At 42.5% G+C, this 27,633-nt stretch overlaps 3 protein-coding genes across 13 annotated transcripts in view; 2 read left to right on the forward strand and 1 right to left on the reverse strand.

Moving 5' to 3' along the window:
• The window catches only part of LOC108497544 (serine/threonine-protein phosphatase 4 regulatory subunit 1-like), a 33,252-nt gene extending 29,171 nt beyond the window's left edge, over positions 1–4,081 (reverse strand). For 7 of the 8 annotated variants that reach the window (XM_017815225.1, XM_017815226.1, XM_017815231.1 and 4 more), the window contains exons 1-2: positions 3,864–4,081; positions 3,720–3,764 (exon numbers count right to left, since the gene is read on the reverse strand). In XM_017815225.1, the coding sequence (XP_017670714.1) occupies positions 3,720–3,764; positions 3,864–3,870 (52 nt within the window). In that variant the 5' untranslated portion in view covers positions 3,871–4,081. The remainder of the gene's footprint in view (positions 1–3,719; positions 3,765–3,863) is intronic. The other variant, XM_017815232.1, reaches the window with a different exon arrangement.
• Positions 4,082–4,125: 44 nt separating this feature from the next.
• Positions 4,126–23,199, forward strand: RAB22A (RAB22A, member RAS oncogene family). 2 transcript variants are annotated; one of them, XM_017815236.1, is made up of 7 exons: positions 4,126–4,235; positions 5,966–6,045; positions 9,815–9,896; positions 13,336–13,407; positions 13,532–13,638; positions 15,454–15,563; positions 16,904–23,199. In XM_017815236.1, the coding sequence occupies exons 1-7, from the start codon at positions 4,200–4,202 to the stop codon at positions 16,999–17,001; spliced, it is 585 nt and encodes a 194-aa protein (XP_017670725.1). In that variant the 5' UTR covers positions 4,126–4,199; the 3' UTR covers positions 17,002–23,199. The 2 variants fall into 2 exon arrangements, with proteins under 2 accessions (XP_017670725.1, XP_017670727.1); XM_017815238.1 differs by lacking the exon at positions 13,336–13,407.
• Positions 23,200–26,739: 3,540 nt separating this feature from the next.
• The window catches only part of VAPB (VAMP associated protein B and C), a 38,412-nt gene continuing 37,518 nt past the window's right edge, over positions 26,740–27,633 (forward strand). The window contains exon 1 of one of the 3 annotated variants that reach the window (XM_017815249.1): positions 26,740–27,061. In XM_017815249.1, the coding sequence (XP_017670738.1) occupies positions 27,004–27,061 (58 nt within the window). In that variant the 5' untranslated portion in view covers positions 26,740–27,003. The remainder of the gene's footprint in view (positions 27,062–27,633) is intronic. The other 2 variants (XM_017815250.1, XM_017815251.1) reach the window with 2 other exon arrangements.

The raw sequence follows: 27,633 nt of genomic DNA on the forward strand, positions 1-27,633 counted from the left end.
CCTTAAAAGAGAGACAGTGAAATAACATGCTGGCATCACACCAGTGCTCTCATTCCAGCCATGGATACAGGAACATGTACAGCAACCAACTCCATGGAAAGAGTGGCACTGCAGTAGCTGATATTCCTGCTCGGGGTTTACAGTTGTCCCCTCCTAGAACTATGCACACTTCTTTCACACAAACAGAGCAACTGTGATCATACTTAAATAAATGCAAATTGTGCCAACACAGCTTCTCACATGCATGAAGTATTGCAAACCAGCACATGTGCTGAGAGTGACAACCACTGAAGACAACAAGCCAAATTCTTTGGCTCTAAACTACAGTAATACCCATTATAAATCACTTTTAATGTCAAAAACCCCTCTATTTTTCCAACAGAAAAATTCTTATTTCATATATAAAACTCTCCTTTCCAACTATTTAACATGAGTCAAAACATCCTCAGAAATAAGGCTCATTTAGAGAGGAAAATATCTGAACACACTTGGAGCAAAATGTTATACCTGGGTCCTCAGGGGGAAAAACATAAAAATCAGATTGGTTTAAGGTCTCCACAGAACCCAGGTGAGTTAAAGACCAGAGCAATTCCAAATTCTGCTGCTCGTGCAGACAACGTGCTCAGCAAGCTCAGTGGGGTTCAAACAGCAGAAAACTGTGGGCTTAGAATAAGTGTTCAAATCCCAAATGTGCACACAGGCACTACCAGTGAACCCACAGCTACATGACCAGAAACAGCTGCTAATTATTCATGGCTTTGTATGGTGATGAGGTATTGCACTGACACCCTTATTTCCACCCCACTGCTCCTTAAAGAAGGGCCTGTCAGGTTCAAAACATTTCTCTGCAGCAGTGTAAACAATTTCCAGTGCAGGGATCCATCTGGGATCGATCTGCTCCAGGACTTCCCCAATCACAGCACCTGAACATCCAGATTTGCTGCTTCAAAAGAAACCTCTGTATCCGTGACAGCTCAGGGGAAGTTACACAGTGTCTGTGGGATTGCAGATTTCCTTTCTGAGGCTGCAACAAACCCTCCACATCCACACTCCACTCTCATCATCCTTATAGCTACAGTTCTAACAAATGTATTTTAAAATGCACACAGACTGAACACTCACTAGCTAATTTTTGAGCCTAGTCACCTGCCATACAAAGAAAGATTTATTAGGGCTCAAGAAAACAATTAGGAGCAATATACTTGTCATTAACTCCACCTGGCTCCCACCTGTCCCCAATTAGAAACACTTTAAAAATAAAGGCTTTGATTAGTTCACTTCAAATATTTCAGAATTTCTACCAATTCAAATGACAATGAAATAAATCCCAATTCTAACTTTGACTACTATACCACACCTGGGACTAGTTTTGTAAACATGATGAACATGTTTAATTTTACTATGTGAAGTAGCTCTATTATTCATTTAAATTACCTAAGCACATACCAGTGCTTCCAAGGGTAGAGAGAAAACAGAGCACTATTACTTATGCTCAAGATGGAGAGTTAAATACCTGAAATTTTTTCCACACGCTCTCACTACACACAAGTAAGGAATAATCATGGCAGAATCCATTTTGTCTTCTCTCAGGGATTTTTTCTTTTTCCATAAAAAAAGAAGCCATAGGTACTTACAGGTTTCAGAATACACCAGAGTACTATGAAGTAAATCACAAATAATGAACTAGCATTTCTTGTCTAATGGTCTTTCACAGCTAAATTTAACATTAAGTATTTTCCTATTTAACTATATTAAACAAGTAAGCTTGAAATCTGTCCACCTCTGAGGAGGAATAAATGAGCCAGTACCCAGAGCTGAACTCGAGTTCACTGTGTCTCAGTTTGCCCCAGACTCAAAAGCTGCTTAGAGCCTGTAAGAAACTCAGGGTCACAGGATCTAAGGGTGCAACTCAATGTCATCTCCCAGTGCCACTATTCACATTTCACAACACAAACCAGTAAATACCAGTGCAGAGTGCAACGATTTAATGAGCTCAAGGAGGTCATTTTCCCTCCTGGTGTTTGTAGAAGGAAAACCAAATTCTTTAAATACTTTCTTTTTAAATGTTCAAAGGGCATAAATAAGCTAATTATTTTTCCAGATGATCCATTATCTCATCTTAGAGAAAACAAGTTTCAAACTGCACTTGAATTGAGGTAGATTTTACTACAGCCCTTTGCCACATTCAGAGTGATCCTCCAGACTCTGTCTCAATCTTCAGTGTGCATGACACTTTCGCCAATTTAGTTAAGAAAGTAAAAGTCCAGTTCCAGTGCTATATTTCACTGAGGTTTCCCTAAAACACATCATGAACTCTTTGCTAATCTAAGTCACTGATTAGCACAACAATATCTCAGATAGGACCCCTGAACTCTGCTACAACACAGAGACAACAGCTTTTGCTTCCATAATTCTAACTGCATTACCAAATTAATGAACTTAATCAAAGAGTATTTTAAATCATAAAATAAGACTTTAATAATGCTCTAAAAGGCACATTTATTTATATGCTTATGCTGAAACCGATAATTTCTCTTATTAATTACCACTTATGGCAAAAACTTCTTTATCTGGACATTTTTATTAACTGGAGTTTTGCCTTAGAAGCATCAAACTTTTTAATCAATTTACCAGACAAATGTATCATAGTCTCAACAAAACAGCCAAAGACTGAGCACTAATACAGAACAAACACTTCTAGGGATGGGCACCCCTGGTCCAAAGCCAAAACCCATAACAGAACCACTACTAAGTTGGAGTTTATTTCTGCTGTTTGCACTTTAAACCTCAAAGACTGAGAGCAACAACTAACAGAATCCCACAGAGCCACCTCCTCCCACAGAGGCAACGTCCCTGCACATCTTCCCAATGGAAGACTTGGGATCCCACTTGTATCCCAGCATTTCCCCTGGTGTTCTGAAGACCATCATCTTAATAAATCTGTTACACGTTTTCAAGCACTATTAAACAATAACGGTCTTGTGATAAACAAATACGGTTTCTCACAAGAAACACACACAAGTATCATTCTTCATTTCTTTTTAACAGAAAAGTCAATCCAGCATCCGAAGTGCCAATGAAACCACCCCACAAAGAAAGCTGCTTTCTAAAGCCATACAAGTTCGTATCATTGTTAGTCAAGGCTTTATCTCCTTAAATCACAGCGCTCACCAAGCCGTGCTCAGGTCTGACAGGTGTCCGACTCTTCTGTAACACAGCCCTGGACTGCACCGGCTTGGGGTGGAGCTGTTCCCTGCCCTGGGACCCACGACAGGGTACTGAGCCCAAAACCACGGCTTTGTGCGACCCAACCGCAGCACACACGGCGATTGTTGTTCCCTTTATCCCGAGGTGCACTCGCAGCACATCCCGGGGATGCAGAACAGCGGAACACGCGTCCTCAGCAGCCTCTACAGCCTTGCAAAGTCAATTCCTTAATTCCCACCGACCACAGGAGCGGGGCTGCTCCCCCGAGCCACCCGTGCGCCTTTCCAGGCTCATCGCGGAGCTGCTCTTTACACCGAGCCCAGCGGCCCCTGGAACCAGCGGGGATGGTCCCAACGCCCTGCACACCTCCACCTGCTAGAACTGCCTCAACATCCTCCCCTCGCCCTCACCGGGGTGGAAATGCGGAGAGGGAAAGAGGGCAGCAGGAGGACCCCGGGGCGGGAGCGGGGGCCTGAACGGGGAGCGGAAAAATAAAAAAAACAGTTACTCACAATCATCTAAGTCATCCTGCAAATCCACAAAATACAAAGGGATCCCTACAAACGAAAAACAGAAGAGAGATACCAGGGGGGTTGGTTTCGGAGGGACGGGGCAGCCCCGGCTGAGCCGCCCGCCCGCCCGCCGGCCCCACTTACCGGCCATCTTGGAATGGACATGGGCGAGGAGGAGGAGGAGCGGGAGGGCACAGGGAGGAGCCGCCGGCGCTTCCTGCCGCCGGGTCAGCCCCGAAACGCCACCGGGTTGAACGAGCCGCGGCTGCCGGGGGTCGGGCGGCCCCTCAGCGCCTGAGGAGAAGAAGAGTGGGGCGGGGGGCGCGGGCGGGGATTCCGGCGGCCGCCCAAGATGGCGGCGCGGCCGCGCAGCCTGAGGAGGAGCGCGGGGCGCGGGTAACCGGGGCGGGCGCGGGGCGGCCGCGATGATCGAGCTGGGCCGCGTCTCAGGCGCTCGCTGAAGGCGCAGCCCGCCCGGCCATGGCGCTGAGGGAGCTCAAAGTTTGCCTTCTGGGGGTAAGTGTGAGGCGGCGGAAGGGAGGGTGGGAGCGGGAGGGAGAGGCTCTGTCAGAGCCCGGAGAGCCTCCGCAGTGATGGTGGGGAGCCTCTGTCAGAGCCCGGAGAGGCTCCGGCCGCGGGGATCCGCTCCCTGGGCGGAGGGTGCCCCTCGCCCCGTCCCTGAGGGGAGCGGGCCTTCCCCTCCTCAGGGGAGGCGTTTGCCAGCCGTCAATATCGGTCCTTTTTTCCCCGTGTTCTTCTTTTAAAAATGAGAGAGGAAGCACGAACATCCAGCCTGTGCTTCCCTCTTCCTCACAAGCTGTTCTGGGCTTGGAGCTCGCAAGGTAAATAGAAGCACCTGAAATCAAAGTGGTGGGAGAGAGGGAGGGGCCTGAACTTTTATTTTAAGGACATACGGAGGCTTGGAAGCCTTGCAGGTGGGGGAAGAAGGAGTCGTGGTGCAAACTGAAGCAGAAGTTTAAAGAATTCAGGGCTGTGAATTTAGTCTTGGTTTAGTCAGGGAGCCTCTCGTTGAGCAGGTGGAGGTGCCACCACCTGCATCTAAACCCTGCATTGAACAGGGTCGGGCAAGAGTTTTCTGCTTCTAAATGGCCACATTGACCTTCAGAGGGGAAAATTATGTGTTTGTGTGCCCTTCGCGTTACGAAAGCATTTGGGGTAACTGCTGTTTGTGTCCACCCGACCTGAGAAGCCTTTTGTCAGGTAAGAAGAGAATAAGCACCCAGGAAAACTGGTCCTTGAACTCCCAGAGCCAGGAGCCACATCTGTATTTCTCTGTTTAAGGTTTGCTCTGCTTAATAAGACTGCAAGCAATATAAAATGTTGTTTTTTTAGAAGAACTGGGATAATATGCTTTTCCTTGAGAGAAAAACAGCTTGACGGGGTAAACCGAGTCATATGTACTGCACCCAAATTTACTGCAATATTCAGAAGATTCAAAAAATCATACGAATAATGTACAACTTCATTTTCAGTGAAGCACTTCCTCAGGGTTTTTTTTCATTAAAATTTTGATGACTCTGGAGATATAAAGCAAGAAGTTGGTCTTCGAATGTATTAATTACATTACAATTTAAGATGTCCATCTACTGAGAAGAGTTTACTGAGTAATTTCAGTTCTAGATATGACTTCAATATATCTACTTTTTCACCATGGAATCAGTGGTGCAAAAACATACACGACCCAGAATTTTCATGTTATGTTTCCTCTCCTACCATTTGTAGAGTTGCATTAGTAACATGTTTCAGGTGTGTCACAGAAGAAATTTCAAGTCTTTCATTAAGCAGGGTGGGACAGCATTAGTCAGAGGTTAAATGCATGTGTCACACTTGTATAATTCCACGTGTTCCCTTGGTCCTCCATCCTGCCAAGCCATACTCAGTTGCTGTGTATTTTACTAATAGTGGTCTTTCCCTGCTGCTGTTCAATTGCAAGGTTTGCATAAGTTTGGAAAAGAAAAGTTTGAATAATAAATAATAAGTGTGAATGCAGATTTTTATAGTCCTTCATGAAAAGTCGCAGCAATTTCGTTTAGAAAACTGTGACTTGTCGCAGGCCTTTCCTTTTTCTACTAAATTACTATAATACTTGAAGTATTTCATCATCTAATTTCTCTGAGATTCTCGGCAGGAATGTATTATCACCATGTACTGCAAGATCTGAGGACAAAATATCATCTGTTTATAGTAACTAATGTCACTTTCAACTGTTTCTGTTCTTTTTTTAGGACACTGGTGTGGGCAAATCAAGTATCGTGTGGAGATTTGTAGAAGATAGCTTTGATCCCAACATCAACCCAACAATAGGGTAAGAAACCGAATAAAGCAGATGTGATTTATTCATGAATAAAATGAAATTATCTGAATAGATCGCTCGAGGATTCTTCGTGTGTGGCAGCTAAATGTGGCAATAAACATGACTGCAGCCTTAGTGAAGCTCCTGAGCTGCCTTAGGACACGTAGGAGTGTTCTCAGCACTTGTGAAGCTCACATGTTCATCTGTAAGATCTGGACCCATTTTTTATTGTTTATCTAAGCTAACAGTGAATAAATTACACTATAGATGCTTTTGCTAAAGGGACAACACTCTTTTCTTATGCACTACCTTTAAATTGCAACTTCTAATTATTATGCAACTACACGGTTTTTAATATTTTTTTTTTAAATACTCAGGTACAATTACAAGTGTCCTAGGTTTTGAAGGTGGTTAACATAATAATTTAGGTTGTAGATCTTTCCCTGAATTAGTTCCATTGTTACACATCTATGTGCAATGCACACACAAAAGTAACTGGTGAAACTGTTCATGCAGTTGGTCTCACAGGGAAGGAGGGTGTTTAAAAGCTGAGCCTCAGAGTAGCAACATTACTGAGCTCAAATCCTCAAATGAGTAGAAGGAAGGGCAGTAGGAAGTAGCTGGACCTTTTTATTTCTTTTGCTGTCTTTCTTTTTGCTTTTCAAGTGTCTTGTGGGCTGCTTTGATCAGAAGCAGTCCTTGGCTTAGGGGAGGACACACTTTGCTTGATGCCCAGGAGTGTGTGGGGGTGTCGGTGCAGCTTCCTGTCTCAGGTGTCACACGGGCTCTACTGCAGCTCTGACCAGAAGAGATCCTGCTGATAAAGATCAGCTGTGTCTCATCCTGTCCTTCTAAAAAATTGGGCTCCCCATGATCTCTCTTTCCCCTTACACTCCCCCCACACACACTTTTTGAGTGTAAATACTGGTATGGACTCGCAAGATGTTCTGTGGGAAGCGTGCTTTTGTTTAAATTTCCCTGTTAACAGCAGCAGCTTTTGGAATGAACTTCATCCAATCTTGTTGTCTTTCCTCTGGAGTCAGTTTGGTTTGATCTGGTGATTTTCTGACTGGTGTGTGGGTTGATTTTGTTTTCTCCTTTTATTCTCCTCCCTGCAATGTAGCACCTCCGTGTTGGAAGGCAGGAATCCAAAGAAATCCCTTGCATGTGTCTTCCCAGGGGAATGTCTGTCACTGTGTAGGGAGTTCAGGTGCTGTTGGAAGGTGTTAGCCATTGTGGTGAGGAGGCTGGTGTGTACAAGAGAATTTTCCTTCACTGGTTTAATGACAGTACTGAGATTAGTACACTTGATTGAAGTGACAGACTCAAAATCTATCTTCTACCAGTCTTAAAATCATTCCCTTGTCTGAGGACTTGGTAGTTTGCTACAGTAGTATAAATGAATCAAAACCTGCCCAAATGCAGGGGTTGTGTGAAGCTCCAATAAGATACAGAGACCCAAAAGTTTAAGCAGATTAACTTTGAAATTTATTTTAGACCTTGCTTTTATTTCCTGTTTGAGACTAGTAGGTGGAAAGAACAAACTAAGGATTAGAGAGGAGTTTTGAGCACCTTACAAAACTAAAGCTGAAAATATTTTGACTTCATGGGATACATGTTTGAGTTCATGACTGAGGTACGGTCTTGTTTCCTGTTCTGTTTTCATTCCTCTCAGAACTGTCTGAGCAATCACACTTTGTTGTTGTGAATATTCATCACAAAAGTTCAAACATGAGCAGCTGTAAAAGCCCTATCAGAATTCTGCAACTTTTGTCCTCTCAGGGTGTTGAGGACACATTTAACCAGTATCTGTCTCTAGGTACTGCAGAATACCTAGTCTTTCATTATAGCATCAAAAAACAATTATGAGTATCAAACTGCTTTCAGGTACATCTTGTTCAGGTAGTTACAGAGCCTTCTTGGCTGGGAGAAGCAGCAAGGAAATGTAGTAACAAACCAGACATTATTCTACTAAAAGTCATCAGGGATAACTCGTTTGGAGGCTTTTGTTGATCCAATTGGCAAAGAATTTCAAGCCACATTTAACCTCTGTTGTCAGCTACCACTTGGGATGTTTAGTTGTGATGTGAATTACAGAAACACAGCTGTGCAGTTCATATTGACTGTACAGGCATGTTTTGGTTTATGGAACCAAGGAAGATAAATTCAGTGAGAATCAATGATTTAGGAAACTGTTTCCATGTTGACCTGAGAATTTGGATTTGGTGCTTATTTTGCAGCAGTCTTAAGGAAGTGGAAGTTTCTGCTGTGCTTTACAAGAGATACTCCTATCACTTTGTTTTTCTTTACTCAGTGCAGAAATACATCAACTAGTTAATGGTGTTGAAATGCATTGCAATTAGGCCCTTCCTTTGCAGGAGTTCTGCAACCTTATATTTGCCTTCTTAAAAGACTAATCAACTTTGGAGACTTGATGTACTATTTGGCAAATGAGCTGGGCTTAAGGAATGGGGAGAAAGTTACCTCCAAACAGTTGGAAGCATTGTGTAACTGCTCCCTTTCCCTTTTTTTTAACATAGATAGTTATTTGTCCTCCTATAGCATTGAAACATGTCCAAAGACTCCAGATATAATGAATACAAAAGTGTCAGGAACATGATTAAAATCTGTGCCCTGGTGGTACTTCAGATCCAAGACAAACTTGAGTCTTGGGCATTTAATGTTGTTGATCATGCTGAAAGGCTCCTGCTGAGTCTGACTGTACAGCAAGTACAGTTGGGGTGCTGGAAGAGGCTCCAGTACCTTCAGAATCCTGTCCAAAACTGACAGGAAAGCAAGTTTGGAAGTCTGTAGTATTTTCAAGTGACAAGCATTAATCATATAAAAGGTGTTCAGGATCACAATGTAGGATCTCATGTCACCTATAGTTCCAGTTTTACAAGGATTTGAATTCACTGTGTGGCTTTTCTAATAAAAAAATGTGCCTACAGGTAATAGATATAGCCAAGAACTCCCTCTTGTAAAAGATTAGTTCTCTGAATTTGTGTTCTTATGGGAAATACACTGATTCATCTAAAGCAGATCAAGTAAACCACAAAGTACTGTGCAATATTTTACTGTAAAAGATCTAGAATTTGGGTGAGGGGAGAAGCAGCTGGAGAATAGGAGAGATTTATTTTTTTTTTTTGTCTTGTGGAAGTCCAAGAGCCTCTGCAAACTAAGTATATAATGACAGACAGGGTTTGGGAGCTGCACTGAGTGCAGACAGCAAGCAGGTTACTCATTATTGATTTCTCTGTCCTCTTAACACCTACCAGTAGTGATACAAATCTCCCATACCAGTAGTGATACAAATCTCCCATATTTTATTCCCAAGTATGGACATACCAACATTTACCTGAATGTTAGTACAGAGATAGAAAAAGCTGATACAAAGGGAAGGATTTGACCTCTTTCCCTCTGGAGGTTTCCAGTGTACACTGAAGTGATTTGCTGTGATGATTCCTTCATTTAGGGAGAATATTGTTAAAAGGCTGACCTTTCTGGGTTCTTTGGGTGATACATCCTGTGGTTTTATCAAAAGCTTTTTAATAATTAAAGCTTATAATTGGCATTCATGTTGTGTTTTGTTAGTTGAATTTCAGGCTCAGAAAGGAAATTTCATCCTCATTAATTTCAGTGTTTTTTATCTGAAACTCTCCATCAGTTTGTGTGGGTATGTGTGGGGAAGGCACTTTTGTTGGAATGTGAACCTCTCTGGAAGCTCATGGTGGTAATGAATGTTCTAAGGATTTATACATAAACTGTATTTTTTTTCCAGAGCCTCATTTATGACCAAGACTGTACAGTATCAGAATGAGCTGCATAAATTCCTGATTTGGGATACAGCTGGACAGGAGCGGGTACGTAGAGTCAATACCTGTGATGAAAGCTGTGGCCAGAGTTTGGGTTGCTTTTCAACTCTGCCCCTGCAATCACAATGCTAATCAAATCTGATGGTGTTAGAAGCTTTGTCAAAGGAATCTGGTTTGTAATTTAAATTTCAGTTTGGTAGTTTGGGGTTCTGATCTTTGCAGCATGCACAGTTCTGAGAGGAGGCAACAACAGCTCTCAAGAAAATGACTAGTCAAATGAAAACCCAGTTAATTAATTTACAGGATTTTTACTTGGAATTTTAAAGGGCAACTTTGCTAGTGAACTTGCTTGTTTATGGATTACTAGTAACAGTGGTAGGAATCACAGCAGCTGTATTAGCAGTGCTTATTCTTGCAGTTTGTTGACTGCAAGTTAACTACTGGCAGGTGCCAGTTACTCCTGATGAGTTTATTTAGGATGTGAGTTAACTGTAACAAAGGTTGGGTCATTATTTCAGGATAACAGCTGGCAAATGCAGCTTTACTATTTTTCAGGATTGGCTTGAGAAACAGAGCCCAAACAAACAACCCCTCAATAGGAGCAAACAAACAAAACACCTTGTAAAGGCTCAGTCAGTGCAGATTCACTTTTGGGTTCCTGGTGGAACTGCCTTTCCAGCTTTTTAGCTTGATAACAGCCTTGGTGGCTAGAAAGTAACTCAAGGATATTTGTGTTGCATTTCAGTGCTGTAGATTTTGAATGACAATTCATTTCCTTCCAACAGCCCCATATAAAGCAAACTTATGTTGTCAGGGATGTTTCCCAGGAATATGTCCAAGAGTATCCATGTTATCAAAAATATCTCAAGTCCTTCCATTACTAACAGTCAGTCAGCATTGGCTGTAAATAGTTTGTCTTAAGTGAACATCCTAGCCCATTTGGGAATGTTGAGGCTGAAATGTGATATCCTGAGAGGTAGAGTCTGAATTTTTAGAGGTTGGTACTCTTAACTGGAAAGCTTTATAAACATGCCTGCCACAGCTTGGCAGGAAACATCCATTACATGTCAGCAATTCTGTCCTGTCCACTGTGTTTGCAAGGAACAAGTTGACAGGGTGGTTTGGATTCAGCACACTGCAATCGGAGGAAGCATCTCTGTACATGACCAGCATGTTCCTTGTCTCTGTCTATTTTTAGACTGAGTGATACCTCTTTAATTTTCTTCTGTACAAGTTGAACGATATCTTTATTAAAATCAAAAAAAGGAAAGGTCTTACAGGGCTCTGACCCAAGAGCTGTGATAGCTGTGAAGCTCATGTTCCATACCTGAGAGAACTTACTGTGAGACCCCAATATAACCATGAATATAACCCCAATATAAGCAGGGAATGTGAGCAAGGATATTTAGTTTGATATGATGCAGTACCTTCACAGGCATTTCTTTGTCCAGAACAGGACAGCACTGTCACTCACTGCCAGTCACAAATGGGCTGCGTACCCACCTTGCCCTGAAATCTGTCCCAGAGTTTTCTGGTCATGCAACACATCTGACAATGAATTATGGAAGGGATCTCCTCCCTGGTGATCTGGAATACCAGAAACATCCACACCATTCTTGGAACTAGGATCTCTCTGCTGAGCTGTGATGTGGAACGCACGGAATTCACAGTCCTGGCTTCTTGAGAAGCATTTGCTATTTCAAAAGCCCAGCAGCAACTAGTGCTACACTGCCCTGGGCACTCCCTTGTTCTCAGAGGTGGGAATGGGCACCAATTCACTTCACACACCTCATTGCCCTAAACACACACCTTATTTCTTCCCTCCTTTCTTCTACACTGACTCAAACTGATAAAAGGTTACTTACAGCAATTAGGATTTTTGCCTTCTTAACAGTTTTGAGTTTCTCTGGATAATTACATTATGTAGCCTTAACAATTCTGTCAGAACATGAATTGGAGGCTGGAGGGCAAGCTGAAGTCTTTGGAAATATTGCAAAAGGAAAATTCACTGTTCCTGGTAACATCTGTTTTGTTAATATATTTTATCTGCCGACTGCTCTTAAGGTGGAAAAAAGTATCTAAGTGTTAGCAGACAGGAAATGAGAGTAACACAAAATCAGCAAGTGAAAGTTGGTTTATTCCCAATGTAAATAGTCAAATAATCAAAAAGCCAGGTTGCAACCAGTCCAAGTGGTGGTTTACCAAATATGTTTCCCTTTACATTTTAGTGCTTAGGAGGAAGAGAGGGATTATGTCCCAATGAACTGAATGCCTGCCCATGTTTCCCTTTCTCACTATTAAATATTTTTATATTCTGAACTTTGTGTTCAAAATCCTATTTTCAAAACAGAATTTGAGAGCCAAATGTAAATGGTCTGGAATTCTGCTTTATAGCAAGATTTTTATGATTTATAATATTGCTCTCAGTTGAACTGCACTAAGCAAAAGGAAATTGATATTTTATTAGAACTGAATAAGCCTTTATGAAAAACTGTATCCAATTCATTATTTTTACCCTGAGTAACAAGATGCACAAAAGTTCTAAATGTGCTTATATGGAAGCAATATATGCAGTTCACTCTGTACTCTGATGGAGGGTTTTGGTTGCTAGATTAGTTGTCTTGGGTTTTTTTTAAGTTGGCAGAATATCACAGTGTTTATAAGAATGTTTCATTGATACTTTTGATGCAACTTAATCATGTGGTTTATGACTTTTTTCAGTCCTGGATTCATAACACTCTCTCAGGGCAAGGATACAGGCCTGGTTTGTACCCTGAAAATGGCCTACCATCCAAATAGACCTGCTGTAGATTCAGTTCTGAAAATAACAAGAAAATTACTGCAGCCTTTTACTGCCTAGTGTTGTTCCTTAAAGCTCTGCTTGCAACAGGTCACACAGTTGTGGCCTTTTGCAGTTTTTAGTTTTAAACATGCTTCTAATTTTTGAGAGAAAAACTGAAGTGAAATCTTTAAAACCTTAAGTTAGATTATGAAGAAACCAGCATTTCTAGCATTTAAGAGTTCTGGGACTGATCCATGGGGCTAGAGCTTGACACTAACTTCTGAACATTTCACATCAGCATTAATAGATATTAATTTTCTTGAAATTTTTGTCTTAGTCAAAATTGAACTTGCTTCTTGCTCTATTTTTCTCCTTGTTTGGTGTTTAACTGAGTTGAGTTTGTGTATAATTGACAGTCTGTCAGGTGAGAGATTCTAATCTAGTCCAAACAAGCTCAGGTTTGATTCCTGCTGTTTGCAGTAGGTGTGCTGCTGATCCCAACCCAGCTCCGGGTTGCCCTTTGGAGAACAATGCCTTGCTGGGCCCCGATGTGCTCTGCTGCACAGTCACTGTAATTGTAAAGAAAGGTTTTCCACTCGTGACCTTTAAAGTACAGTTTTCAACAGTACTAATAACGGTGATGAAATCCTGCAGGTCAGGGGAAGGTGACGTTCATGCTGTCTGTCTGTCTGTCTGTCTTTTCAGTTCCGTGCTTTAGCCCCGATGTATTACAGAGGCTCAGCAGCAGCCATTATAGTGTATGACATCACAAAAGAGGTAAGAAATTTATCCTTATCCAGCATTACAATTTCTGTTTGGTTTTTTTTTTTTTTTTCTGTGTCATGGGCCAGTTCTGACTCTTAATTGCTTCTGTCCTTTTTTTTTTTTTGTCCCCCATCAGGAAACATTCTCAACGTTAAAGAACTGGGTTAAAGAGCTTCGCCAGCATGGACCTCCCAACATTGTTGTAGCTATTGCAGGAAATAAGTGTGATCTCAATGATGTGAGGTAAATAACTGTTGTCAGGTTGGAGGTTTTCCCTTAAGCCCATAGTGCTAAATGTTTTAGGATTTCAGAGCAGCTGAAAGCTACAGAACAATTTAAGCTGTTTTGCTCTAGCACTGTAGTTTCACAGGGGATTTGAGCTGTTTCTACTGTCAGAAGATGTGGTTAGGCTGCCCTTGGATGGTCTTGCCCACTTCCTCCCCAGTGCTGCTGTGAGTAGATGTGTGATTGGCAGTAAATGGGGCTGTAAAATGGATCCAGATTAAAACTAACCCCTTAAAAAAAATAAAAAGAGAACCCATCCAAGTGTATTTATCTTTCTCACACCATGAACACTCGCTGGCATAACAGTGTGGGGATAGCAGGGTTAGGAATGAGCAGTTTACTGGGAGACAGGATTACCTTTTCTGGTGGCAGTGCCAAGTTACACAAACCTAAACTGCCTGTGAAACTATAGTGTAATAGAAGCTGTTTACCTCACTCTGTAAGAAGTGCCCCTGTCAGTCTGTAGCACCTCATTTTGTTAGGAAAAATATCAAGCCTGTTGGAAAGCATTGTGTAGGTTTTTCTGACTTGCTTGTTCAGGTGCCTTCCTTCCCTGCTCAAATATTGGGGTGGAATTGGCTGTGGCCAAAATAGTTGCAGGGAGCGGGAAAAGCTCTTGAGAAATTTTATGAACAGCCAAACTTTCAAGAAGGCATGTACTAAAAACAAAAGAAGGCTTTTTTTATTGATGTCCTGGTTTAATAAGCCAGAGTTCAGAAAGAAGGTGTGTGTAAACTTCTTGGGTTTAGATTTCATTGGAAAAGGTACCACAGCTGGTGTCTCAAAGGAGACAGATGGTTCTGTGTTTAAAGAACCACTGCAAGGGGGGGTTCTTAGAATAGTTTTACAAATTGTTAATATATAGCAGTCATCTAGTGAGCTCTAGTAACTTCTGTTACAAGTAGCATGTCTCTTGAAGGACATACAGCTTAAAACTACTTGGAACAGTATTCAGATTCACACTCATTTCTTGGTGCTTAGGTGGCAATCATGAATTATGTAAACGTTACTATTCAAGCTAATGAGCAAGACTCCTTGTACTTTAGTCAGAGGCAATATTTGAGTCACTGATCAGTGTGTGCTCTTGATATTCTAAAGTTTCTCATTACTGAAAGTAGCCTGTGTTTTGTAGAAACTGTATGTCAAGTGATGCAACATATAGTCCAGGCCTCTCTGCACCTATTAGGGTTTGGTTTTTTCAAGTTGTTTAAGGAACTTACTTCATTATCAACTTGCCTGCTTTGGGGTGCAGAATAACTATTCCACTGCTGGGCTCTGTGGTTGTGTGCTCAGTGTAAAGATGTTCCTCTTTATAGCTGCATCTTCGTGCAAAGTAAATGCTGCCCTAATGATTTGTGCAGTGTTGGGAGATACTTGGGTTTGTTACCAGTTGTAGGAAACACTCCAGATCTTTGGAATTAATGCTTTAGGATCGTGTCAGCACATCTAAAGCTGGTGAGTGTGTGAGTAACACACCCAGAACAATTGATTGCAGACTGCACTGAGAGCACTCGAGACAAAACCTCTGCAGTGTTGTCAGATGGATTAAGGCCTTGCTTAGTTTAGGATTGTGCTCAAACCTCAAGGCAGGGAGACAGCACAGAGTAAAGAATGAGCATCAACTTCAGCATGAGGGAGCACTGTGATGCCAAACAGGTAAAATAGAAAATACCCTTTACAGGAGACACTTAAAAGCCTAATCTATCCCTTAAGGTTTTGAATAATGAGGGGGGTTTTGCACTCATGGATTTTTTTTTTGCTTTGTTTTTCCAGAGAAGTCATGGAAAAAGATGCTAAAGACTATGCAGATTCCATTCATGCAATATTTGTAGAGACAAGTGCGAAAAATGCAATAAACATTAATGAACTCTTTATAGAAATTAGTAAGTATTGAAACAGTTAATATACTTTCTTCTGCAACAAGTTCAAGTAGAAATTTGATTTCTTTATTAGTTTTGTGCTATTGAGGTGTGAGTATACTGACTTAAATTTTTTACAATCAGACAGGAATACAAACTGCAAAATGAGCTGCATGAATTTTTGGTCATCTAATGACCTCTAAATATTCCTTCTAGAGATTTTAAGCCCACTGTGATGCTGTTGGATAAATAGCAAGCAGGGCACTCATGTCAGAATTCAGTCTCATCTTACTATGTCTGTTACTGGATGTTTCAATTAGTACTTCCAAGGTCATGGAGGGGAAAGGAAAAGGCATGAGGAAGGTCCAGACTTTATACATCGGAGAAAAGGAATTGAGTTCTCGCTCTTAGTGTTTGTACTTGGTCTAAAAAAGTGCATTTTTAAAAACAGAAGAATTCATAAATGCCAAATTATTGCATGAGAAATAGCAACTATTGCATGTAGATTTTCCACGAGTATTTTTGTGGTATCTTGGGGGTTTGTTATATTAAATTGCAAATCTTTCTGTCTCATCTGTGGTGGGGACAACAATGATACTTTTTATGCTTATGAATAAAAAGCAGACAGTATTCCAAAGTGAGTTCCATGCAATATTATTTGGGCCATATGTGGCAAGTAGCAACACCAGTGTGCAGGTGCATCAGCCTGCCTGTGAAAAGAGGGCTAACTACAGAAACGTTAGACTTAGGAAAAAAAATAGGTCTTTCTAAACAGCTGAATATATTGAAGCTGATGTAAAAAGTATGTGCTGTAGATTGGCTTCCTGATTTACTGACTTAATAGCTGCTCTCTAAAATTGATCTTGAATAAATCACAGGGGGGAAAAAAAGTCATAAATCCTTCTCAGAAAGGAATACTCAACCAGGAATAGTCCATTTTGAAGACTGATGAGATGACTAAAGCTGCTCTCTCCACAAGCACCTCGGTGCTAAGCCCGGTGCGGGTGATCTGTGCAAATATGGGTCAGGATGGGAGTTCTCAATGAAGATATTCCAGATGGCATTGCATCCTGCAGAGTGTCTGCTCTGAGTGCTTTTACAGCTCAGCTGGCCAGGTCTAGATGAACCTGAAGAGTAAACGCTGCTAAATGAGCTCCAAACTGCCTCTGCTCCTCCTTTGTGCAGCTGTACCTCTTACAGACACGATGGAGACTCCTGCTGCCATCCTCTTAGGCAGGAATGTCATCCCTAATGTCATACAGCTAATTGAAGGTGCATTTTTATACACAAAATATACACTGAGTGCTTGGAATTAGTTTCAAGTGTAACATTTGCTATAAATTTCCTTTCCTGCCTCCTTGTAGGTCGCAGAATTCCATCGACCGACACCAACCCCCCGTCCAGCGGGAAGGGCTTCAAACTCCGGAGACAGCCATCGGTGACGAAGCGCAGCTGCTGTTGACCGACCCCCTTAGAAAGTCAAACTTGTTCATACAGTAGGTGGTCTTGGAAGTTCATAGTTCACGTTGGGTTTGTATTCTCAGTCTTAGATCTTTATCTGCTGGTGTTTCACACACCCGGGGTCCCCCCCAAAAAAAGGGACCAGCTCATCCGACAGCCGCCCGCTGGCAGACAGGACTGCAGCCGCCATGCCGTGGGGTGTCTCTCGCGTTCAAAGGGAATCCGTCATCACTTTTTTTTGGCCTTGCCTGACAGGAAGGTGACTATATGGGTGGTAGAACTGAAAGGTTTAATAGTTTTCTAATCAAGGTTTGAGGAGGGTTTTTTTTGGTGGTGGTTGTTTTTATTTTTTTTGTAAAAAGGGAAATGAGCACTTTTGTGGGACATCAGGGTGGGAGGAGTCTGGAAGTTAGATGTCATTTCTTCCTTTTCTTCAGTGAGCCTTATTTTAAATTTAAGTGTAGCTAATCCAAAGTGTGGTGGGACAGTTGGTGTGAGATGGCTACAGAATAAGCAACTGAAGATAAAATAGTAGGCAAATCAGTCCATCCAGTCCCCAAATCCCATTTGCACTTTTTATTTAAAGATGATATGCTCTGGGGGTGGGGACACAAGCAACAGATATTAAACCACAGACAATCTTTCTTTCATGCTGACTGTAATCACTTTAAGGCAAATTGATATGCTCATAGGCATCTTTTTGTTCTCAAAAGTTTTTTAATATTAAGATGTTGGTTGAAGAAAACCTACCCGTAGTTCTGACTAAATTAAGTGGTTACTGACTAAAAACAGATGCTGTAAACAGATGCTGCCAGTGGTTCTGATAAGACCTACAGGTTTTTGGGGAAAGCTTTTAATTTCTTGGCATGTGTAAAGTGTTCATAGTATATTTATGAGACCAGTGTTTAAAGTATTATAAATTATGTAAAAATGGTAAAAAATAATGCAATCTTCTACACTCCTTCCATTCCACACCTATGGATAAACCCTTGGGGACTCTCCATCAGGTTTTTTTCCTGCATTTTAGGTATTGTCACTGTGAGTTCATCCAGAGGCAGAGGAAATTCTTTCTCTTTCAGTCACATCTGAAAGGGCCAATAGAGAATGCTGTCAGTGCAGCATGAGGACTGTCTGTTGAACAAGCTTTCATCTGGGGTGCACCCAGTCTTTCCTATTTTGGGCACAAAAATACAAATAGGAAGTAACCTTAAGACATGTGGTAACGTAGATCGTTACCACTTGGTTCCTGGGGTTTTTCATCTGTGAGGGGTTTTAGCAATTCAGTGTTTAGCTTATTCTGTATTGGTTTTAGTAGGCATTCAATTAAACCATAGGTTGACCATACCTGTTTGTGCTATTTTATTTATTTTTACTTTTTGTTTCTTACCAGCACTAGTGAGAAACTTTTATACTTTTGAAGAAGAAGAGCTTAATAGACTTGAGTATATACTAAAATATGCTGTTTAGCTTTAGTATCAAAATGAGGTCATGTTGATGATGCTTATTCTTTGTTTTTAATCTGGTTTTCTATCATCTCAAGTATTTTCTCTGAAGGAAATGTAAGAAAGTTTGTAAGAAATGAAAGGACTCGTAGTTCAGATTAGTTTGTATCCGTGACAATTCCCGGAGAGCTGTTCTGGAGCAAAACAGGCAAACTGTTGCAGTGAGGTTTCTGAAAGGGTCAGTATGTTCTGATGAAATTTGGTGACTACATTTCTGTCATGCCTTTTGCTTACCCTGCCTGCACTGCCAATGATGCCTTCTTTGCCACACGCCCAAAAAATACAACTTCCTTGCATACTTCCTATCCTTTTGCAGTTCTGATCCTGAATTACTGCAGTTAATGAAAACATGGAAATAGCCAGTGTTTGAGATTGTCCAAACTACAAACCCTGGAGGGAGGCTGCTCTTTAACTCTTGCCTGTTTAAACTGACAGACGGTTGATGTAAGTTCTGAGTCAAGAGAACTGTTTATTGATCCATTGGCCCCAGCTGGAAGCTGCAATAGTCTTCCCTGGATGAGATGCACATGGTGATTGCTTCATTTTTCTTGGAGAAGAATGGTTTCTTTTGTATTAATAATTTGTCAGGTCATCTGCTTTCATCTTGCACTAGGCTTGCTGGAATTGATTTTATTTTGTCCTAACATAGCTTCTCTATTTGGTGATACATTAGTATTTGAGTGTTTGGAGAGCTGATTATCAACTGTTCCAGCTAAATTTTTTAGTAACTTTTTTCTGTGAAGAAGTTGTTAAAAAAGCTCAGGATTAACATTTCTGTTCCACCATATCTTTCTGCTTAATGAGTGGAGCTCATCAGAGAGACCAAACTTTCAGATGCTCTCAAAGGGAATTCCACAATCACAGAATGGGTCAGATTGGAGGGGAGCACAGTGGGTCATCTGGTTCAACTTCCCTGCTCCAGCAGCATCTTCCCAGAGCACATGGCACAGATTAATTCCTGCAAAACAAGTCTGGAATGGTAAAGTATCGTGTATGTAAAAATGTAGCGAGGTGCATGTCATAGCATTGATCCAGAGCATTTTTTTTTACTGACAGAATATAACTGTTTCAACTTCTAAACAACACCACTACCATTCTTTCACGTGAAAGTTACAGATTTGAACAAAAATATAATTTGGTAAATATTTAGTTCTTAAGCTTTGGAGCAACTTGAATGTGCTCCCCAAGTTTCGGGAGGTGTCTTCATCCAACCCTCTAAATTACAACAGCCACTTGGCTGCCTTGCCAGGCTCCTGATCTGTGCTGTAGGTAATTTTGTAGAATATTTTTTATCCATCCTGAAAACTGGCACAACTAAATTCCCAAGAAGGCAAAATCTGGAAACTTACATTTAATAACATGAACGTCTAGTAATCCTACTACTGAAAATTGTTACAGGTGCTTTGAAAAGCTCTAAGACAATTCTAACACCTTTTGCTGTTGCCAAGAAGGTAAAGACTTTGTTCTTAGGTCCATGTTGAAACAAAACAAATCACTGCTCTTCAGAACTCTGCTGACATCAGTGAGACCCTTCCTTTAAGTGTTGCAGGATCAGACAGTTAATGTTTAGAAGGATGTTTTATGCAGACTTGAGTCTTTGATGTGTTGCTTTACATTTAATGCCACTGGCCTGCTCAAGAAAGATTATTTATTTGCTTGGGAAAAGAGTAAGAGGAGAGGAGACAGTGCCTGCTTACTGATTTGGAAGTCTAATCCTTTAACCTGATTGAGGGAGAGCAAATTTGTGGTTAAAGCTTCATTTAATTATCAAGAAGTAATTCAGGGTGGATATCTTGGATGGTTTAGAAGCTGGCCTCAGCAAGACATTTTTGTTATGCCATTAAGCTTAAATTATTCCTCAAAATTAGTGTTAAGTTCCAGTATAAGGTAGTATTAGTTGGAAAAGGAAGCTGTAGCAGTGATGTTTGAATGACTTGCTTGTGGAACAGTCTTTAGTGTGTAGTAAGGGTGTTGTAGTCTATTTGTGGTGTGCTATGTCAGCAATCTGCAAAGACTGTCTTGGGAATTGCTGATGGACAGGACAGACGCTGTCAGAACAGTGGAGCCTCACTGAGTGAACCTCCCTCACAGCAGCAATAGCTAGAGACAAGCAGGGAAAAATCATCTCAAACACGAGGAAAGCCTGCATCATTCACTGACTTCAATTCTATACTGCCTGCTCAGTTTCTAAAAAGGCTTCATGTATCTCTTGTGAACACTTTCAACCTCTAGAAAAAAAGAGGCTTTTCTGTTCATGGACAAGAGAGCAGGACAAACTTTCTTAACTTTCCTGGCAGGAAGTCGTTTTACAGAGACCTGGGATTGTTTATACCCCACGAGTCAGTTACTTGAAGCAGGAGAATTGTGTACTTGGAATTAAGCTTCTAAAAAAATCTGCACAAAATTCTCTGAAGAAAACTGTTAATGTTTTATGTTCAGATCCCATCCCTAGTAATAGATCACTAGTAATGGTAGTTGACAGAAGATTTACAGAAATAAGATGTCGGTGTGAAGTACTAATGTCAGATGGAAACACAGGTTCTAATATTAAAAAAGTCATGTTAGCTTTCCTTTCAGTCTTATGGCTCCAGCTAGTCAAAAGGAATGTGCTTGAAACTTCATCTTGTATATCCTACAAAATTCAGGTGCCAAAACATAATTCCCTAACATTATTGAGGCCTTCTGACACCAGTGTTTCTGAAACATCCCTTGTGATATTCTGGAGGTCTCAAAAGTCTGAATGCTGAGCATTTCTTGCTCAGCTACAGTCAAACATTCATGACTTGGAAAAAATCAAACAAACATTACCAGACTTTGTCCATGAAGTGTCACAGATAACAAATCTTTTAAGGGATACAAGACTATCCTGAAATCCAAGAATACTGATGCTCTTAGCCTCTGACATGTCAAAATGATCCTAGGGTCAGCTTTTTCCTCCTTCCCCCTCCCATTTCCCCCCACCCCTGAATTTTTAACATAGTGTTGTCAAGAGTGTACATGCTATAAACAGCTATTCAGAAATACTTTAAAGAGTTCTAATGGCTCAGAGTTATTTGGTGCTTTCTATTTTACATGGAAAATCAAGGCAGTAGGATGACTCTTCTCAGTCTAGAGTCAGGACTTCTTAGAAGAAACAATTTTGCTGTTCCTGTTACATCATCCTGCAAGTTGACGTTCTTCAATTTTTGCTTAAACACTACTATAAATTTTATTCAAGGAGCTAATTACCTTTGTAAAGGTGTTCTTTTAAGAAGGTTGGGGTTTCCTTTGCTTTGTTTCTGTTGGTGTTTTCACAGAAGTATTATGGAACAAACCAACTGCTACTTCTTTTCCCAATGTTGAAGGGCACAGACCACTCCTCCTGTCACGCACCTCCCGGTGTGGGTGTGATACTCCATCCAGTTGTTGCACTTGGACATGCTGTAACTCTGACACCTTGGTAGATTCACTGCTACTGTCTTGCCTCACTTCTACTCATGTTACAATATGTATTGCCTATTAAATCCATTATGTTTTCTTGGCAATTTGTTCTTTGTTTCCTTGTGGGGTTTAGACAGGAATAGTTCTGGCGAGTGGCTTTTTTGCCACAAAGGTTCTGGAAGTATCTGCTACAACAGCAAATATTTGTAAGCAAAGTAGAAATTCATTAGTACAGCTTTAGGAAACTGTTAGAGCAGCTGAGAGCTGCACCACAGCTGTATTTTACCACATAATGAAGGCTAAAAGCACATTCACCTGAAGGAGCAAATTACTGTAAGGCTCTAGTAACACAGTGTAAACTCTTCTGTATTTTAACTTCCTTTTTTGTACTTCCTGAATATTGTGTGTCCAGCAGTGACATTGTGACGGTGAATTAATTGATTTAAGGCACAGAAATGGATCACATTTCTGGAGCTGCAAGACACTTAAGACTTCTTGGCTATCTTCCCACTTTTACCCCCCACACTGAATACAATGAATTTAAAAAAAAAAAAAAGAAGGTTTCTTCTCAATGAGAAACTTTGCATTTGTGTGTTCAGGACACAAAAATCACCTGATATGCAGATAGCTCTTGCAGTGTAATAAATGTTTGCCTGTAAAATTAGGTGTGAAGGTTAACCTTGGTATCAGCAATTCTTGTCCCTCGTAAGAACATTCTGCCTTTTCAGTGTAGGGTTGAGTTAACCTGTTACAAGGGTTGAAAGGTCTGTGCCTTCTTATTATATTCTCTCTTACTGAAACAAACTCAAGCCGCTCAAAATTACAGAGCGTTTGCAGCACTGTAAACTGCACAAATTTCCAGCCATTGCTTCACTGCATGAAGTGTAGTCAGATTACTAGTGGTGAAATATTGTAGTGATGAATTCCCAAGCTTATGAATGTTTTGAGACTTTTTTTAGTCTTCTCTTGGGCTGGTCCTGAGAGCGTGTACAGGTTTGTCTGTATTGTTGGTTTGTAGATGCTAATGAGGAAAACCAGGCTTTTGTTCTCTCCTTTTTGTTTGAATTGTTACACTCCCATATAGTGCATAGAATGCAAATAAAGAAATGTTGATTTGACATAATGTAAACAGCCTTTTCAGCCTAAGCATTCATAATAAACTTTTATAGTGTAATAACATGCTAAATCACTACCAGTCTGATGTATTGTGCAAAAACAAAACAAAAAAAAAAAGAAAAGGTGTAAACATTTTATTAATAAAAAGCTTTGTTTATAAATGTGCTGGCTTTGTTTATAAATGCTTCCAAAATTCTCAACATCTTAAAAAATAGTCTCTATAGCAATAGGGTTATAGAAGAGGAATGTCAGTAATAGCTTTTAAAATAGCATTTACAAACTATTCAGATAGCTGTTTTCCAAAAGTACTGACTACTGGTCGTTCAGAGACTGGAGCTTTTCCCTGGTTTATGTATACACAGACAAAGGCAGGAGACGATCTTGTGCAAAGAAGGGATGGGGGGAAAGAGCAGAGAGAATGCAGCTTTTGTGGAACACTTCCTTTCTTTGCAGCATCATGTCTGAGAAACTGCAGGCCACACACAGTCCTGTCAGCCAGGGCAAGGCCTGACAAATTCTGCCAGGGCCAAGTTATTTAATACATTGCTTTTTACCTTAGGCTGCATGAAATGTAAAATTCTCGGCTGCTTAGGCCAGGTTTCTGTCAATCAAACCCGTGAAGTGCTTTTAATATCTGCGCAGTGTCATGGGGGCCCGTCGTGCTGGGAAGGGATCCTTCTCAGTTGTTAATACAGCCAGCTGGTTGAGAGCTTGCTTTTTTTTAAACCACTGCTCTGGTGGTTATGTGGAGCCCAAAAATAGGGAGTTGGCTACAGTTACCTCGTTTGTCTTACGTGAGGCTTAAAAGATGCGCTTTTGTTGTTGCAATCTGTGATGCAGGTCGAACACCTTGAGTTAGTAACAGCCTTCAAAAGCTAAGTAAACAAAAAAGTCCTGTTTCTGAACTGCTGTTTCACCTGAAAGTGTTGGATACAAGTTTTTACTAAGCAAGTGGCTTCCTGCATTTCCTATGCAGGAAACACACACTGTCATCTTTTTAACAGACCTGGAATAACTTAAAATTACTGTTACCTGCTAGTTTGAAGTTCCCTCTTAGAGGTGTGCAAACTGCTTTTTGAAGAGTGTCAAATGCGTTTGTATAAGATGGCATGAATGTGCCAAAGAGAGCGTAAGAAAGGTAGACACGAGGAATGTGCTAAAATGGAGAGAAAGGCACATTTGCATGTGTTTGCATAGGGAATCTAGGGAACTAAATGCTAACCACCAGATTTGCACACACACAATGAGAATGTTTTACTTGGATCAAGTGTCTCATAGCTTTTAAGGTAGAAGTTCTTTAGCAGATGAAACTGTTCTTCAAGATTGTTGCAGTGCAAAGCTTTCCCATGCTCTCCAGCATTTCCCTGCACTGTTCATCCCGATTTTCTCCTGTTAATCAAAAAACCCACCAGGGCAACAAGTTGCCTTCTTGTGGCTGCATTGTTACAGTGAGTGCTGGCTGGGTAACAAGTGTTGCAGGTGACCTCCATGCACACCTATTTCAGTGAACCTGATCTGCACAACACTAAATGTACACACATTATTTACATGTAACAAAAACCTGACATTCACTGGCCTTCATAAATTTTCAGCTTAAACAATGCTGCGCTTTATAAAAACTTCACCCTGGATGAAAACGTGGGCGAGCCCTTCAAACACAAGCAGGTAAGTGCCAATTATGGTAAGATGATACATCCTGGCCAACCCTTTAAGATGTGGATCATCAAACGCTTCAGGGTGTTCTTTGTACTTCTTTCAGGAAAAGTAGAACTCGGAAAGGTCTGGGCAGCAACACTTAATAGTTGTTTATTTAGGGTTTTTTATTATGTGTGACTATATGTTGGGTAAAACTTCCTCTCTTATTCCTCACCGTTAGCTTGCAATTAACTTGCAGATATGTATAAAGCTTGTCTTTTCTACTAATTACTGGTCTAAGAATGCCTGGCTCAGAGAGAGAATCTGTCTATGACCTAAAACTTAAGAGATTAGGTGAAAGAAGATAACCTTTCCACAATATGAGCCAAGAAAGCTCTACTCCAAAATATAACTGAAGTCAGTTCTCTCCTGACTTGAGAACTAAAATGTTATGACATAACCTGTAGTTTAGGCTAAAAATTAACCCCCTTCAAGTAGCAAAAATAATAAGCCAAGAACATCCAAGGCTCCAAATCTAATTAACTAAGCAAAATAGAATAGCAAGGACCTGGAAAAGAAAATGCACTCCTCTATCCTGTTGTGTGACCATTCTTTCTCCATCAGAGAAGGAATTTAGGGAAGAAGAGCAGTATTTGAGTGTAATTCCCTGCCTTGCTGAAGCTTCTAAAAATTGGTCCTGCTCTCCTGGCTGGAAGGAGTTCACAGGTTTCACTTGTATTATGCAAAACCAAGACTTATACTAAACACATTTATGGGTTTGGTTTGGTTTGGTTTGGCATGGAATGAAAGACATCTTGGAACAAAAAAGATGAAATGGGATTGGAGGTGGTGAAGCAGATGAGCTGAAAACCAGGGATTGTCATGGACAGGAGCAGCTGAAGGGTGAGATGTAAACACTGCAGATGTGCTCAGTGTATGTCACTGTCCTGCTCAGGGGTGTTAATCTTAACATATTTTTATTCACCTCTCATCTGTTTGCTCATCAGCCCTGATTAGGATCCAACATAACTGGGTACTTTGAGTTGCTGTTCTCTGGAAGCTTTTTATCTCTGCAAATGGCATTTCCTCCAGAAGTCCTGTTTATAATATATAAAGGTCAGTTGCCTAATGAATACTTCTTGGTGTATAGAAATTACCAGGTTTTAAACCAGCGTGTTTCTGCTGGTACCACGGGCACCCCAAACTCCTGCCTCTGACAGGTTACAGCAACGCTTCATAAACTCTTAGGAACTTTTCAAATGTTTAAAACAACCTGAGAAGAGAGGGGAGGGAAAAAAAAGCAAACTGGTACTGTAATTACACTGGCCTAAGGCTATCAATAAACCAAGCTGTAAATTTAAAACAAAATATTTTAAACCACTAGAGTAAAAGCCAAACAAAACTAAATGCAAATGAAACAATCCCCAAAACACAACAACCAAAAAACACCTCAAACCAAACAAACAAAAGCCCTAAGGAAAAACTCAAATGCAGTTAAGGAAAGGGAGGGAGGATGTCCTAAAATCGCTGAGACGACGTGAAATTCTGGTTTTATTTATTAAAAAGCGAGCGTTTCCTGTGCCTTGATGCCCGTTCCCAGGGCTGCCCTGGTCCCTCACCCGGACCTGCCCCGGGGTGTCCCCGCACGGAGCAGCTTCTGGAGCCCCGGGAGCTCCTCCTTCTCCCGGGAGCGCTTCCCTTCCCCTGCCTGTGCCTGGCCGAAGGCGCTGGAAGCCAGGCAGGGCCGGCGATGTGCCCGAGGGCTGTCCCTGCAGCCCCGAGGCCATACGGCACACAGGCCTACAGTAACGCTGCTTCTCGGCAACAAGAGGATTCGAGTACAAATCACGATTTCCAGCGGCGATTAAACACCAATTAGACCCCTTTCTTCCCGCAAGGCTCCCGCAGCCGGAGCAGCGCCCGGGAGCGGAGGCGCGGAGCCTCCCCCTCGTCCCCTCACGGCGGGGCCGGGCCCCACGTCAGCCGCCGCCGCAGCCTCTCCGCGGGCCCCTCGGTGCTGCATCGTCCCGCCCTCCGCCCGCCCTGCCCGGGCAGCGTGTGCGCCGGAGCCGCCGCCCCACCGCGCCGCCCGCTGTCCCCGCTCCGCCGCCGGCACAGGGAGAAAACGAGCAGCCGGGACAGGGTGAACCAGAACCCCCGCGGAGGGTGAATCGGCGCCCGGCCGAGGGGTGAACAACCAGCCGGGCGCGCCCCCCGCCCGCCTTCCCTCCTCCCTCCCTTCCTCCCTCCCCTCTTCCTTCCCCTCCCTCCCCGTCCCTTCCTCTCTCCGCCTGGTGCCGCCACCGCCGAGGAGGAGGAGGAGGAGGAACATGGCGAAAGCGGAGCAGGTCCTCAGCCTCGAACCGCAGCACGAGCTCAAATTCAAAGGTAGGAGGCGGCCGCCGCCATCCCCCGCTCGCCGCCGCTCCCCGCGCCGGGCGGGCGGCGCGGCCGCGCTCCGGCCCCGCTCCCCGGCAGCCATTTTCCGGGGGCCGGGCACCGCCGGCAGATAAAATGTCCTTCAGCGCCGCGCCCTCGCCCCGCCGGGCCCCCTCAGCCCCGCGGGGGTCCCCCCGGGCCGCCCTCCCGGCTCCGCGGGCGGCTGCGGCAGCGCCCAGGGCGGCCCGGGGACACGGCGCGGGGGGGTCCCGGCCGCCGCCTGCGCAGGGAACACCCGCTCCCCCCGCGCTGACCTTCCCCGGGGCAGCGCCCGGCAGGGCGGGGACCCCCCGGGGGAGCGCCCGGACCGGGGGGTTCCCCGGGCACCCGCTGCCCTGCCCGGGGGGTGTGAGCGGCCCCGGCCGAGGGGTCTGGTGCTCAATGTAGGACAGCGGTGGGACTGGGAACCCACTGTCACAAACCTTGGGAATGGGTAAAGGGCTCAGCCAAACGGAAAGAGCAGGAAATTTCTGCCTCTGATGCTGTTTAAGTGCGCTGTGTAGCTGTTCAATATAAAATCA

The sequence above is a fragment of the Lepidothrix coronata genome, unplaced genomic scaffold (genome assembly GCF_001604755.1).
Source record: "Lepidothrix coronata isolate B3197 unplaced genomic scaffold, Lepidothrix_coronata-1.0 Scaffold49, whole genome shotgun sequence".
Classification (NCBI taxonomy): Eukaryota; Metazoa; Chordata; class Aves; order Passeriformes; family Pipridae; genus Lepidothrix; species Lepidothrix coronata.

Coding starts and splice junctions, on each gene's coding strand:
- RAB22A (XM_017815236.1), top strand. CDS start 4,200: ATGGCGCTGAGGGAGCTCAAAGTTTGCCTTCTGGGG. Junction 4,236..5,965: donor TCAAAGTTTGCCTTCTGGGG/GTAAGTGTGAGG, acceptor TTCTTTTTTTAG/GACACTGGTGTGGGCAAATC. Junction 15,564..16,903: donor TGAACTCTTTATAGAAATTA/GTAAGTATTGAA, acceptor GCCTCCTTGTAG/GTCGCAGAATTCCATCGACC.